Below are 15,488 nucleotides of genomic sequence, written 5' to 3' on the forward strand. Positions count from 1 at the left end.
GCCCTAGGATTTTTAATGTGTTATATTAGTTCTACTCTCATTGCCAACTTCTTCCTGATACTCAAGCTAAGTTATTTCTGTCATCACACATTTTTATTTAAAATTAATGTTTTATCATGACTATTTCTGCTAAACATCTGAGAGAAGTAAACTGATCTATACCTTTTACAAAATATAAGAGCAACTGAGAAGTTAAATCTCCAATTTCTCCACTTATTTTATAGCAAAGTGCAAGCACCCACCCTGTCCAATAAGCATTGTTTCCTCCATGTCCAACCCTAAAACTCATCCATCTGTGGTTTCTGTGCATATGGACGATGCTCACACGACTCCTGCTCCCTCAGGAGTATTTTACCTCACTGCCACTAGTTCAGTTTATGAGGGTGGACAACTCGATCTCAGCTACTTCAGTTTCTTCACTGATGAAAAAGTGGGATAAATTGACCTTTAACTTTTTTTCTCACTCATACACTCTGAGAGCATTTTGGAAAAACTGGTTATTCCCCCACAACTTTTTTTTTTAAAGAAAGAGAACATCTAGTGGGCTGCTACACTATTTCAGTAATAAAAAATTAGGAAAAAATAGAAATGTATATAAATTTTCATACAAACATAAAGAAATGTGTAAGGTATTCAAAAGTATTCTGAAAGGACTTTTAGAATATTAAAGCCCAATGCCACGAGCTCCAAAAACAGCTCACTGATGTAATGTTTTTCACTCTTACAACACTTGATGGTGACAATGTTGACAACTAAACTACTCTGCTTCATCAGCTTGGAAAAGATACACAGTGCAATGCAGAATAAAATGAGTACCTGCACAGCCCTAGCGTGGTGTGTACAGGGCTCTGTGCAGTCCTAGAGAGCTTGGAGGGAGACAGAGCTGGCAGTGTCTCTCTGCGCAGGCCCCACGACCCCTGAGAACTAGCATGGCTGCACATGGAAGTGAAAGGCAGCCTAGATGAGGGGTTAGGCAGACATGGATGGAGAAACAGAAGAAAATCTGCTCAGAAGAATCCTATATGCGGAGCTGAGTAAAGGGCCTCTCCCCTTTTTGCAGTGCTGAAGCCTGACCCTAGGGAATGCTAGACAAGTGCTCTACCTCTAAGCTGCATCTCCAACCCCAAAGACCCCATTCTCAGACACTTAAAAAGGAAGAGAGAAGTAGGCGGAGAATTGAAGAAATACACAGTCCACGTGGAGTGTGACTTCTTACTCAGGCCGAAGGCATCCAAATGAAACCAATCGCTGTGTGTGACTCACACTGGCAAACTAATGGCGTGCAAGGAAGGTCCACTTAGCCAAAAGTTACCTCCTCAGTCACCCTGGAAGCAGCAGTCAGCATATTGCCCAGACTTTCCTAATGATCAAAAGCCAAAGATGAGTCAACTTAAGAAAAATATACCCATTGAGTGACTGGAAATCTGAATTAACTTCCTTCTACAAAGCCAGTGTCTTCAGGGTTGGGCCCCACTGGGCCCCACTGGGCAGCAGCGAACTCCCTGGCCTGCTCCTGGCCTGGCCCTCTTCTCTAAGATGTGGGCCTGGGAAGTCCTGGAGAGACCTCAGTCAGGCCTTAGCTGCACTAGCGCCAAGCCACTGATCCCACACTCACACTGAAAACTGAAAAAGCACATTCAAAGTCCAGGAGTGCTCAAAGTTAGCTGCATTTCACTCTTTACTCATGGTATCTTTAGTCATCAAAGTCAGGAAATCAAGTTTAATTTAATTTTCTTAAGTCTTCCAAAAACAGAAGGTAAGATATATTTCTTATTTTTATTGTTGTTTTCCCTGGATCATCATGTAAAATGTTTTATGTGGAATACACTTTTATTAATGTTATGTATAACTTTTAAAGGTCATTAAATTTGTACTAATGTTGCCCCAAGGTACTCTGTGAATATGTTAAGAATTAAGACACAGTTGGCAAAGTGATTACATTATCTAGGTGACAAGTAGTAAAAACTTTTGTTACTTTACTTCCTAGAGTAGTAAACAATCACAACTAGAAATAATATGTTAGGGCCGGGGATTTAGCTCAGCGGCACCATGCCTGCCTGTCAAGTGTGAGGTCCTGAGTTTGATCCCCCGGTACCAGAAAAAAAGACATAATACTGTTAGATTTACTAAATAGGCTTGTTTTTAATGCCCTAATTTACAGAATAATATTATCTTTATATAAGAATAAATTTTATTACTGGTAAGCAACATGTTCAAAAATTCAAATATCCTTATTTACAAGCTATTTTAAAATAATTAAAAATCTTTTAATTTTTTTTCATGGTTTAACTTATATAGTTAACATCTTTATGACAATACAATCTTATTAGCTGTTTAAATTTTCAAAGAAATTTAATAACAAGGGCAAAAAAATTGTATGTCAGTTTCCTTGCAGAAATTAAATAGTTCTAAACAATAAGCAAAATCTCCTAAATAGAGAATATATAAATCTTTATTTCCAGTAGAAAAGTGTTGCCATATCTACATCCACAGCAAATAGAACATTATATTTATGTAAACAGAAATAGAGAAATATATGTATCTCTATACCCAGCCATAGCCAGATAGATATAGCACTGCAGGTTTAGAGAAACAATATGAGAGGAAAAAGCTTTTCAGATACACGAGCAGTTTTACACAATTTATGCACGAAATAAAGCATTCAGTCTTCTCGTTAATAAGTGGATATATACTTTTATTTTCAAAAGCTGAATGCTTAAGAATAAAAGCAGCTTGCTAATATCTGTGAATATCAATATATAGCGCAGAATGATAGTTATTCACAAAACATGCTAATATACATGTTCTCATGCCTTCTGGACATACTATTCTAAAATTGTGTTAGCAAACCCTACAACTGTGCTTCACTTTACAGACAGCAAACCTAAGGTCTGAATACTCTGAGCATCTCACGCAGTGAAATGGACTGTGACAAGTGACACACAGGCCCTGTCACTGTGTCACGACTGCTGATTGTATGCAACCAGAGGTGAGTGTGACTCTCTCCAGATGTATTATAAAGTTCTCAAAACAACACAAATATATTTAACAAAAAGTCTAAATAGTCTTTTTTTAAAGAAAGAAAATCATACAGGACTGGAATGGACAAGACAGAGAAGACAAGGAACACATAATTAGGATGGGTCAAAGCAGGAGTTGGGGTTACGTCATGAGCTATGCTGCTGGCTTGTTACGCCCACTCCTCACTGACAATCAGCTTTCCTGTAGGGCATCCAGACACTGCAGTACAGCCGTGCGGGACAACAGAACCCCAAGTGACCAGAGTACTTCCAGAATTCAGCACAAGGATTGGACATTCTTGACTCTGACTTTGATACTTCTTGGAAATCTTTTTAAAAGACTACCTTGTTACCTCGGGAGAAACCCACAGTAAACCCAGCTGAAAGGTTCTTAGATATTGAGGCACCAAATGTCTACAGCTGGGGCCTGCACATGTTTCCTCAAAATCCAAACAGTAAATATTTTAGGCTTTGCAGGCTACAGGAGTCCAGTGTGAAAGGGGCCATGGACAATATGTAAACAAATGAGCCTGGCTATGTTCCAATCCAACTTTATTTACAAAGAATAGAAAAAAGGCTGGTGTGCTGGATTTGGCTCATGAGCCACAGTGGGCCAACCTCTGATCTAGAATATATTTATATTAAAATACTTCTTCCATACTTCCTAAAGTTGTAAATTCTCACGAAATGCCATTCATGTGACAAAATGTATCTTGTCAATTATTTTCCTTTTGAGACAAAGTTCCTGAGCCCCCAAATCTACACAACGTGGGCTCAACTACTCAGGTATTTGTGACTGATTAGGTCGGGTGTCCCTACTGCCCCACCTAGAGTAAAGGTGTGTTTGCTGCTTGTTGGGTCAGGACATGAACACTGATAGGTAAATGACCGGCTAGTTTAAGGAAACAAACTCAGTGTCACAGCAAACTAGAATTATTAAACATTAATTTTATCTGCTTATTAAAGCATATCAGATTGAGTCACTACTTTAAAAGTTTGTTGGCTTTAATTATTATATGTGTGAAATCAATAAAACAATATTTATTTAAAACCATCCTATGCATTTCTCCTGTTCTCTAATTCCAATGATCTGGCTTTCAAGTCAGGAACATTTAACTGAAATGTGAGATACTCACTTCTTCATTCATTTAAAAATATTTACCGAACGCCTACTAGCAGATAGGCACTGCTTTAGAAGCTGCAGATTTAAGAATATGACACAGCCCTACCAGCAAGAGATTCACTATGGCAAAGATGTCTCCTCAGAAAACAACAATTAGTCTTTATGAACAACTTTACTGTCACATTATGAAAATTAATTTTGAAGTTTCTAGAAATATTGTATTAGGTATTAGATATTGTAGTTAATTAAAGCACTAACATCATTTTCACATATACCTCTACATTTTTTTCGTTAATTGATTATGTAAATAAAGTAAAAAAAACAGAACACCACTGGTTTCCAGACATGTAATAAAAAATCAATCAAAATGGTGTGTACTGCAAGGTCAGGTTTCTAACACTTGACAGAAGCCACGTGGCAGGACAATTCGCGCAGGCTACCTTTCTGCAGGAGAGCAGCCATGGCACTGGCGATGGGGCTGGGAGTTGGTATGTGGAAGGAACATTTCCTCATTACGCCTACCTCCTGCCTCCCTTACTTTTATAACGAAGCACAATTCCTGCTTCAAGTTTTTGTTAAAAAGAATGTGATTAACATTAACAAAAAATTGTTCTCTTTGTGGTACAGAGGATTGAGGGGGCACTACATTTAAATCTACCATTTAACTCTACAACTTACGAATGCTTTCCCCTCTCCTATTGACAATAATTAATTTTTAGTTTTCTCTTCAGGTAGAAAAGGTGAAGAGGAGAAGAAAACCCAATCATTGTGTATAAACAGGTTTGTGAGAAAAGAGGCAGGCATTCCCATTCACTGAATAGATCCCTTGAGCACCCACATTCCAGAGGCTGGAGGCACGGAGAGCTAAGCTCTTTCTCTTCTTTCCCCTTAGGAGCATGCCCAGACCACAAAATTAATTAAAGAAATGTTCCTGGCTGCCCAGGCAACAGAAATGACAGGCTTGCATCTTATGCTTTAATAGTCCATCATGGGAATTTTTAACTTAAGCAATTATAAAATAAAAATGCACTGACGCTAAAGATAGTTTTATAAACCTGTCACTTTAATCTTTCTTCATGGCTTGTTGGTTCAATTTGGTGGCTATATAATCAAGTAGAGTTTCACTGCAAAAATTATAATTATACTAGTTATTGGGCATGAAACAACATATAATATTGGCCTTGTCATTATGTTCACACTAAAAGACTGAATGACAGTGACATTTAATAAAACTTCTTCCAATCAGGCTATAAAGATAATTTTTACTTTGTTAAAAGTACATATACTTAGCTAAGATTTCTTATCCTTCATGAAATCAGAAGTAATGGGGGAAGTACCATTTTCTTATTTAAAACTTAATGCTAGCATGCTGTTAATAATCTCAATGACAACCATGACAGGGCAACAAGCCAACACAAACAAATAAAGTCTTATAAAAATTGACAATGCTTCTCACTACACAGAATGATTTCAAATTTATTTTAAGATACACCCTAGAAACACAGTAATTTCTGGGTGTCTGTTCAGTGGAATGTAAAGAAAAAATACTAAATACCCAATCGGCTGAGTTTATGTGATGGGAAGTGACTTCCAGAAACAACCATTATTTGACTTCTTATAATTTTGTGTTCATATGGAAACTTCCTAATACTTAGGTTGAAAACATGCTTAGTGAGACCTACTAATGAAAACTGTAAAATTGGAATATGCACAGTTTTTCATGTTGAATTTTTCAAAACCCCATAAACTTGATAAGCAATTAAGGCCAGATTTACATTTTTTCATTTACCACTTCTGACATTTATGATAGCTCAAAATAGAGGTAACATTTTTTTAGTGCATAGAACATATTTAGAATATACCTACAACTTTTTGTTATTAAAGTCTAAAGTTCTCTTTTCAATTAGTGTATTTACCAACCTCTTCTGGGGCTCTCATGATTGAAGAGAATGCCATTCACTGCAAAAAGGTTGTATGCTTCCCGGAAGTTCACCACGATCCAATAGGCATAGAGTTTTGCGGCCCCTGTTGGAATAGTTTCAAGAATTATAATGTGTAATATATCAAAATTTAAAAATATGAATCAAAAGCCAAAACAAAATAGGTTCCTCTGCCTTAATCATGCTCGTAGGAAATATTAATAATTTCCTTCTTTTACCGTGTAATTAATTCAACTATACCATACAGAAGTTCACTGCTCTTACATCTTATAGTGTGTTTTTCTTTTTTTTAGTGCTAAAGAATTAGAAAGGAAAAAATTGGAGATATTAACATTCAAATCACTTTGAAATTTTATCACTGAAGTCGTTCATGAATATTTTCTTTACAAATATACTAGGTGTACCAGATTTTTCTTTCTTTTCTTAAGGGTTTGAGCACAGGGAAACTTGCATGGAGAAATAAAAAACATGAAACCTTATCACTTCAGCACAATCTCAGAACAGCTCAGTGCAAGAATCACATTGGGTCTGATTCTCCTCTCAGAGGGATCTGGATGGAAGAGTTGAACACACACAAATGGTGCAGTGAGGTGATAATTTCACCCGGGGCAATGGCAGTGAATACGCGAAGTTAGCGATGTACAAAGGTATGCTTCTCAACAAGTCCAGTCACTTTAGTCTACCTTCACGTTGATCTCACACTCAGATGACTTCAGCCAGAAGACACGAACAGATCAGAGTGAAAGCAGCCCCTGCCCCACACACAGAGAACCATGCACACGCCTCTCACCATAGGGCGACCGTGGGTAGAAAGGGGTGGTCTCCTTCTGGGGGATTTCTTGCACCTTCCCATACAGCTCACTTGTGGAGGCCTGGTAAAATTTCACAGAGTTGATAAGGCCACAGGTCTTCACTGCATCCAGTAGCCGCAAAGTGCCAATCCCATCAACATCTGCAGTGTACTCAGCTAAGTCAAAGGAAATCTGCAAATAGATGGTGGAGACAGGGCTACATTCAAGGTAATAGTGACAAATGCTGGCAGGGGTGTCAAGGACTAAGATTCCACACACTGTGCAACGTTGTGTTGGTGAGAAAACAGTCCTATTTTCTAACAGCCGAGTAAGAGTGTGGCTGTTCCCTATTCTAACATCAAATGGCTGCAAATGTTATACTACCCATTTATACCTACTGCAAAGTAAAGAAAACTTCAGGTTACCTCCTCACTTCAGGCTGAATCCCTAGGTACTGCTTATCAATGGGCAAAGCCCTTTCCCTCAGAAGGTGTCCCTTAAAAATGGGGGTGCAGGCCCAGGACATTTACACTCTTCACAAGTCCCTATTGACTTTTTTTTTGGTACCAGGGATCGAACTCAGGTCCTTGCGTTTGCGCAGCAGGCGGTGAAACCACTGAGCTAAATCCCCAGCCCCCTATTGATTTTTGTACACAGAGAAGATTGATAATGTATGTTTTAGAATACATCTGATGTATGCAAGGATTGTTTTGCTTTCTATCTTTAAATTAAGACACATGAATGACTGCAGTATATTGCAAGTCTATATAATCTTTTTATAAGACAGTACATATAGCAAGTTGCTAATGTATATATGAACTGGCTAATTTCTAAGAGGACACTGAGTAACAATTCAATATATGGCTGTCCTTTGAGACAGGTTTTAGAAAACAGATGTGACCAAAATGCCTTTTTCTTAAGTCATCTATACATACAACCAACAAATTACCCTGTTATGAAGTCCTCTAAATAATGAGGTTGAAAGTCTTCGACCCTGATCTGTTCATTGCCTTGTGAGGGACCTCCGTCTTCATGGGAAAAACCTCTCACTGGGTAGTGGCTGGCCTTTGTTACTTTCTGGGCCCAAATATCCCCTGAAAAGAGGCTGCAGCCTGCACACAGTACTTCTGGAACCCAAATAAGTGCTCGCCGGGGAGTCAACGGCCTCGTAGCCCCTGTCCTCTAGGCCTACGGAAAGCCCAGGTAACAACCAGGAAATAAAAATGAGCAAAAAGACAGCATGTTTTACCCATAATCTATCAAGCCACAAAGGCAAATATGGGATTTTTTTTTTCTTTTTAAATAATGGTTTGTTGGGATTCATTCACATACCATACAATTCACCATTTTAAAGTTTATGATTCTGTGGTTTTAATATATTCACAGCATTATGCAATCATCATTACCATCTAATTCCAAAATATTCCCTCACCCCAGAAAGAATCTCTGTAGCCATCAGCCATCATTCCCCAGCCCCCAACTTCCACTCCGACTCAGACAACCACTAATCTACACATTTACCTACTGTGGACATTTCACAAAAACACAACATTTAACATGTAGGCTTTGGTGACCAGCTTCTTTCACTCCAAGTTTTCATTTCTCGCAAACATCTAAGCCATGCTGAGCCGCATGGCAACACTGCGGCCACCCTGTCGAGGACCTGCCAGACTGCCTCCCAGACTGCCTGCCACAGCACCCATGCTCTCACCAGCAGGGACTGAGGGCTCTCACAGCCCACATGCCACCCAACACTAGCTGTGGTCTGCCCTTTGTCTTCCAGCCATGCTTGTGGTCTAAAGTGGTATCTCCTTGTGGTTCCATCTGCATTTTCCTCATGAGTAATGATCCTAAGCATCTGTTCATGTGCTCACTGGCCATCTGTGTATTTTAACTATTTGTCTTTTCATTACTGAGTTTAAAAATTCTTTCTATATTCTGGACAGAGCTCCCTTACCTGACACATAATTTCGACTTTTCCTTCATTGTGAGGATTGTCTTTGCACTTTCTTAAGGGTGGCCAATGGAGAAAAACATGTACAATTTACCTACTTTTTGTTTCATCACTCATGGTTTCAATGTCATATTTAGGAATACTTCACTTAACCCAAGATCATGAAGATTTGCTCCTATGTTTTATTCTATGAGTTTTATAGTTTTGTCTCTTGCATTTAACTTCTACAATCCATTTTGAGTTAATTTGTGTGTACAGTTAGGGGTCCAACTTCATTATTCACAGATGGATATCCAGTTGTGCCTGCTCTTTCTCCACAGAATGGACTGGACACTGGCTGTCTTGTCAGGAATAAGGCACTGAGAAGGCCTTGCTGGGGAATAAAACCTTCAAGATGGGTGTCAAAAGCTACATGAGAACAACAGCCAGGAGAAGTAGTCCTCTGCACTGGGCAGATGCCACTCTAAGCTGTTTGCACAAATACGTTATTTATTCCTTGAACTGATAAGCACCAAACTGAGACAGAGAAGTTATGCAAATAGGAGAGCAGAATTTTACACTAAGGACAAATTTACTATATACTGAATATTAAATACTTGTATGATATACTCATGACAAACCAAACATCCCCTTGATCTTTGGAGCACAAGATAAAGAAATTGCACAACTGCATCTAGGTAGGACATTATTCAGAGGTCATACTAGTAGGAAGGAGAAAAACAGGTGGGCTGAAGTTAGAAACTGAGGCAGGCGATGAAGGGAGAAGACAGCTGTCTTTCTGCAAACTTTATGGAAGTTTCTCAAGAATAAAGCATATGTTTTAAGATCAGAATTCTAAAGGTAAGAATGGCTGACAAAATCTAATTGTTTGAAAAATGTTTTTTAATACAAACTAACAAATTAAATCAAGGCAGTACTTTATAGCTTGATCACCCCCTAAAGGTTACAAGTATGATTCTTAAAACATACAGGGTCCTGAAAGTAACTGTCCATGGACCAAATCTGGCCAGCTGCCTGTTGGGGAAAAGCTGCATTGCTTCCCTCCCGTGTTTACAGTCACTCTCCAGCCTCACCCACAGAGTCGAATAGCTCCTACATAGGATGCATTTCTCATGAAGAGATATAACTATGAACTATGTGGCCCTTTACAGAAAGAGCTTTCTGATCCCTGAACTAATCCATAGTTCTATTTGCGAGCCCAACAATGTATTAAAATACGGTGATAGTCACTGGTTTCCACATCTTCTCAACACAGATACCCCTGGACTTAGGATGGGGTTAGGACCCAATAAACCCGCTCTAAGTCACAAGCGCACCCGATACACCTGGCGTACCACACACTCAAGCTGCTCACCCTCCAGAGGGAGGAGCTGTCCAGAGGGTCAGGCTGCCCTCAGCCCAGGAAAAGATGGCATTTAAAATCCAACGTGCGGCTTCAATGAGCGTGGGTAATGTTCGCACCACTGTGAAGCAAAAATGCTGACTTGGAGACATCTGTGCTATGGGATGATGACGGCATCATCATCATCATCATCTAGTCACAGAAAAGTGTTGGATTTTCAGAGGCACAGAGACTTCCTTAACAGTAGAAACAATTCACCCAATAAAGAGAACAAATACAATTGACTGATAGAAAGAAAAAACCAAAAGACTCAACGTACAAGGTAATATCCTAATTTCTTTTCTAGAAATAACTTCTTCATTTTACTGGCAGCAAAGTTCCAGACTCTGGTACTGGCCTAATGGGGCTCCGGCTCCACCCTCAGCAGCCCCAGGCCTCGCCACCCCTGCCAGGGCTCGGGGCAGAACCTCTTTCTCCTCTCTCTAGGTGTGTCTCTGCACCACTGTGCAGAGCCGAGACCCAGAGTCAGGCTGCCTCCCGGCCCACAGCCCTGCCCATCACCTCAGTTACAGGACCGGACCGTGGGGTGATGTTGCCCGCAAAGCTCCACTTCCCTTGGCCCAACCCTCGCTGTCAATAATATGCATTCAAAACAGAACCAAGAGTCATCCTTGCTCCTCCTTTCCTTCTCAGTTTGCAGGAATCCAAGCATTTCTCCCCACTTCTTTCCATGGAAGAGCAGCGGCAGCCCCTCCACACGTGGGCCTTCCCTCCGGCCTGCCGGCTGCTCTGGGCACCCTGCTGCACTCCCTCTGGGCTGCCTCTTACTCCATCTCCCCTCTCTCTTCCCTTCTCCATTCCTGCCTCCCTCGGAGTCAACCCAGTGCTTCTCATCCCCAGTTACGCACCCTTATGCCCTGCATCATTTCCTTCTCACTGTGATCTCTCACTCCACCTGTTCTCTCTCCCTATTGAAATGTGGGCGCCCTGAGGGGAGGCCTGTGTCCATTCTTTGCAGTGTCTCCTACATTGCAGGGCTCCCCGGCACAGTATGTGCTGAGTGAAGACAGTGGGTAAACTAACAATGTGTTTAAGTGTCAAATAAACAAATATCAAAATAAACACACAGAAACCAGCAGAGAAGAAAAGGGTTATCAGAATGATAAGAGATTGATAATTGAATAGCAGTAAAATAATAGGTAAAAATGTGAAGGGCCAGAGAGACATAATTCTCTATATAATGCTGAACTTTAGTATAACAATTATGACAAAGGTGTACCAGTTATATGGAGTCAGAACTGAGAGGAAAGGAGAACCATTTGGACCACAGCTGGTGAGTCGGGCTGGGAGGAGCTGGCTGCTGGGATACTCAGGACCTGGGTGGAGCGGCTCCAGGAGACCCAGCAGCCAGCTATGAGGGCACGGCGAGGCCTGAAGGAGGACGCAAAGCCAAAGGGAGACAGATACAAAGCCAACCACTCTTAAAAGATACAACAGATATCCAAGGAATTATCTTCATTTACTTATGGGTGATAAATCATGGCCTGTCTTGAAACAAACAGAAAATCAGGAATGGTCTGCTGAATGATCTGTGGAGGCCTCAGTTATAGGTGCTCAAAGTTCAAATTCTGGTTCTTCACAGTCGAAAGATATCATATCAGACTTTTATTACGGAAGGCCTAAGCTCACTGTGCTAGACCTGACATCAAATAAAGCAAATAATAAAGATAATCCCTCCATCCTTAAAGCCCTTTCATCTCTTCAAAGCCAGCATAGCTATTTTAACTTCATAACTACATCAAAACAAACAGAAATGAGGAAGGTATTCAAAGCAAAAAGAGAAGAATGAGTTTCTAAATGTTGTTTCTTTCTTTCTTTGAGATGGGGATTTTGCTGTGTTGCTCGGGGTGCTCTCAAACTCCTAGGCTTGAAAGATTCTCCTGCTACAGCCTCCCTGGTGGCTGAGATTAAGGTCAAGTGTTATTTACTTTAGTCAACTAGGACAGGAGAACAGGGGCTGCGTTCCATTAGCAGAGAGCTTCTGCATGGTGCCGACTGCAGCCTTCACATCTTCATCTACTGAAAATGCTGGCCAAGGTCAAAAGCTTGAGGCAGGACCGCGGTTCTCTCTGAGCAGCACAGCAGGCAGCATGGGAGCTGTGGAACCCAGGCCCCTGGAAAGAGCCAAGAGGGGCTGACAGAACCCTACGGGGGACTTAGGTCCCACTTGGTCACCTGGTTCCCAGCTCTCCCATGAGGCTGCCCCAGAAGGGCTTCTCTTGCTCAGAATGTGAGCCCTCAAGGAGCAAGACTGAGCTGGATCTTAGTCTGGGCTCCAGAGCAAGGGAGGAGGCTGTGGTCCTGGAGGCATCCGTACATCCCTCTGTCCGTCTGTCCAAGGATAATGGCTCAGCACTGCTGCCTCTGGGTCCCCGCATGCTGCCCAACACTACTCCACGGTAATACACACACCACACCAAGGTGCACATAGTTTTGAAACCCTCACTTGCTCAATGCCAAGCTAAGGCAGATGAAGAACAAAAACACATCCTCACCCTAACCCTGCTGTCTTGGGACACAAGACCATGAATTCGGGGGCAGGGCATCGGCTGTTTCTGTCAAGGAAATCCCCTAGGACGCCAGCAAGGTCAAAATGGAAAGCCACTGGAAGAAATGCTCTAAATGAAACAGTGTATATTTATTTCATAAATGCTCATCGAACCATTCTTTTCTAAAGTATAAATATGTGAATAACAATTTTAGTAAGGAAAAAAATTCCAACACAGCAAGACAGAACTGTACAATAAACTCTTGTATAAGGCTGAACTTCTTTAAGACTTTTCAGCTGAGAAAACAAGACTATGGGAAGGAATTTAAAGATAGCAAAATTATGTGTAGCATATGTTGTTTCCTCCCAGGGCCCGCAGGGTTCAGGGTGCAACCGAGTCCCTGCGGTTTACTCCAGCCTTACTTCCTCCAGCCTGCATTCCCACCCTGGTCATGGCTGGGGCTCACACCTCTCAGTGGCTCACAACCTGTTGCCCACTCCTCCCTTTCTTTCCCCAGGGTCCTCTCTAGACCTCACAATCAGAACCAACCGCCCCATCCTCCCTGGCTGCTGTGCCTGCAAGCGCCCACCCCGTGGACCCTGCACAGCCTCCTCGTGGCCAGGCCAGCCCACCAGCTCTGTGAGGACAGGAGCTCTGCTTTTTTCTTTTTTTGTTATTGTTCTACCACACAGAAGAGATTCTACTTGAATGCAGGAGAAGCATTAAGTCTCATGATTGAGTACTTGACCCTAATGACTTCATTATACAATTAGTAAAGGAACAAACCTTACATAGGGCACAAATCCCATTTTAAAAATCTCCATGAATGGCTACAAATGTCATCTCAGAAAAGGAGCTCTGTCTTCAAAAGAAGTAAAAGTGGCAAAGATAACCAGTATCCAGGACAACACTTCCTCTACCACGTGATCTCAGGCACACAGGAGGAGGCTCCATACAGGAGCGGGAACTGAGGGAGACCACACAGGCAGCCGCACTGTTTACTACTCCTCTGTGAGTGAAAGTTCCTAATCACAGAAAGCAACAGTGAAGCCCGCCTTCCATCCTGAAGCAGGCTTTCCTGGGAAGCAGGAGCCCAACAGAGCTGACTTTTACTTAGCAGCTGGGACCAGATGTCAATCTGCTTCTCCAGAAATGCACAAAGCCAGGCAAGTGTGGGTCTAGTGCAGCAGACAAGGAGGGATCGAGAGGGCACTGCCTCGCCATGAGTGGACAGCAACAGGCCTAGATGACCACAAGTGCCTCACTGCTGCCCCACTCTCTGGCTCACGGCCTTAGGGTGCAGAGGAGAAAGAGGGGTGGAGAGGCTACAGAAAGGAGCTGCAGGGGCTGACAGGGGTGGGGAGAAGGAGAGTGAAGGACAGATGACAGGGATAGGTGGATGAATGGCCCAGGCAGGAGATGACCATATGGGGAAGGGAAGCTGTAGGGATGTGAGCTACTCGAACTGGATGCAGCTGTTGGAGACGAGACTGCAGGAGCAAATAGAGAGGATGCATCAGCCACAGGCTGAGAATGCGAAGTGCTGTCTACGTACTGGTAAGCAGAGGCTCTTCCGGCCAGTGGGCTAGGCCAGCCAGGGGACTGGGCAGCGAAGCTCAGGACTCAGGACAGTATCACTGCAGCCCAGGCTTCTCCGTGTACACCACACTCGCAGCCCTTGCCTTGCTAACCCCAGGCCATGCCAGGTCCAGTGCTGCAGGTCACAAACTGCTATGCCTCACAGCCATAAACCCAGTTTTATATCATTTTTCCTTATCCTATTACAACTGTATTTTTGTTAAAAAACATTTATAATAATGATTTGGAACATCAAACAATCATAAGGTTGTTACTCTACAGAGTGATGAATTCCACCCAGACTAAACAAATGTGACATCTGTGTTTGCCTTTGTATGCTCAGAGGTAAATTAAGATGCTGTTTCCATTAGCTATTCTGAAATACTCAAAGTAGACAAAGGGCTCTCATGGAGAATCAGAACCTCCATTATACAGCACAAAGTGACAATCCCAAAGACACCGTGCGCAGAGGTTCTGAGGGGCATGGCCACACACACTTCCTCCTCTGTCTGCTCCTGCACTGCGAGGCCATGAATTCCACAACATCCTCCTTCTCTCCTGCTCAGTAAAGAGGAGGACAGAAAATATCCGTCCAATTACCAGTGTTGACTGCTTGCATGAGTTCATATTTTTAGTGATAACAGCAAACTTCTACTAATCAGAGTACACAAAACATAGGGTGTTCCATTTTTAGAACACTCGGAGGCTTTTTCTTTTTATAAGGGCTTAACTCCTGCTCTGGAAGGCCAACCTCATTATAAATCTTGGCAACTCTGCTGACTCATATTTACTGGGAGCAAAAGGGAGATCGATGGCCCCAAGTCTATCTTTAAAATTTGAGCATCCTCATTCCTCAATGCTGGTATTTGCTTTCTCCTTTGCTGCAGTGCTGACTGTTCGCATTTTTTGCCACTTTCATATCCTCCAGAACCTCTGGCTCATTTCTTAAAGTCTTTCTGAGAGTGCTTTCTCTAAAACAAATATTAGGTAAGTTTCAGACATTGATTTGTTTTAATATGTTAAAATTAGTTTAACACAAACACTAAGCCAAGTTTCCTGGTTTTGTAGAGAACTTTAATTTAAAAATGCCTGTGATCCCGGTGATCACAGAGGAGCCACTGCAGCCACCTGTGCCATCTCTGTCCATGTTACAGGTTTATCGGCTGGTGTTAGAGAGAATCCTGTCATGAT

The 15,488-nt window shown here is 41.9% G+C and overlaps 1 protein-coding gene across 2 annotated transcripts in view; it reads right to left on the reverse strand.

Annotated features, from left to right (window-relative positions):
* The window catches only part of Gmds (GDP-mannose 4,6-dehydratase), a 546,952-nt gene that overhangs the window by 295,034 nt on the left and 236,430 nt on the right, over window positions 1-15,488 (reverse strand). For both annotated transcript variants that reach the window (XR_015439275.1, XM_004847792.4), the window contains exons 5-6: window positions 6,874-7,066; window positions 6,064-6,168 (exon numbers count right to left, since the gene is read on the reverse strand). Coding sequence is in view for 1 of the 2 variants with exons in the window: in XM_004847792.4 (XP_004847849.1) it covers window positions 6,064-6,168; window positions 6,874-7,066 (298 nt within the window). In the remaining variant the exon portion in view is untranslated. The remainder of the gene's footprint in view (window positions 1-6,063; window positions 6,169-6,873; window positions 7,067-15,488) is intronic.

This window comes from Heterocephalus glaber, unplaced genomic scaffold (assembly GCF_053883595.1).
Source record: "Heterocephalus glaber isolate CG9 unplaced genomic scaffold, H.glaber_assembly_v1.0 deba00001472, whole genome shotgun sequence".
NCBI lineage: Eukaryota > Metazoa > Chordata > Mammalia > Rodentia > Bathyergidae > Heterocephalus > Heterocephalus glaber.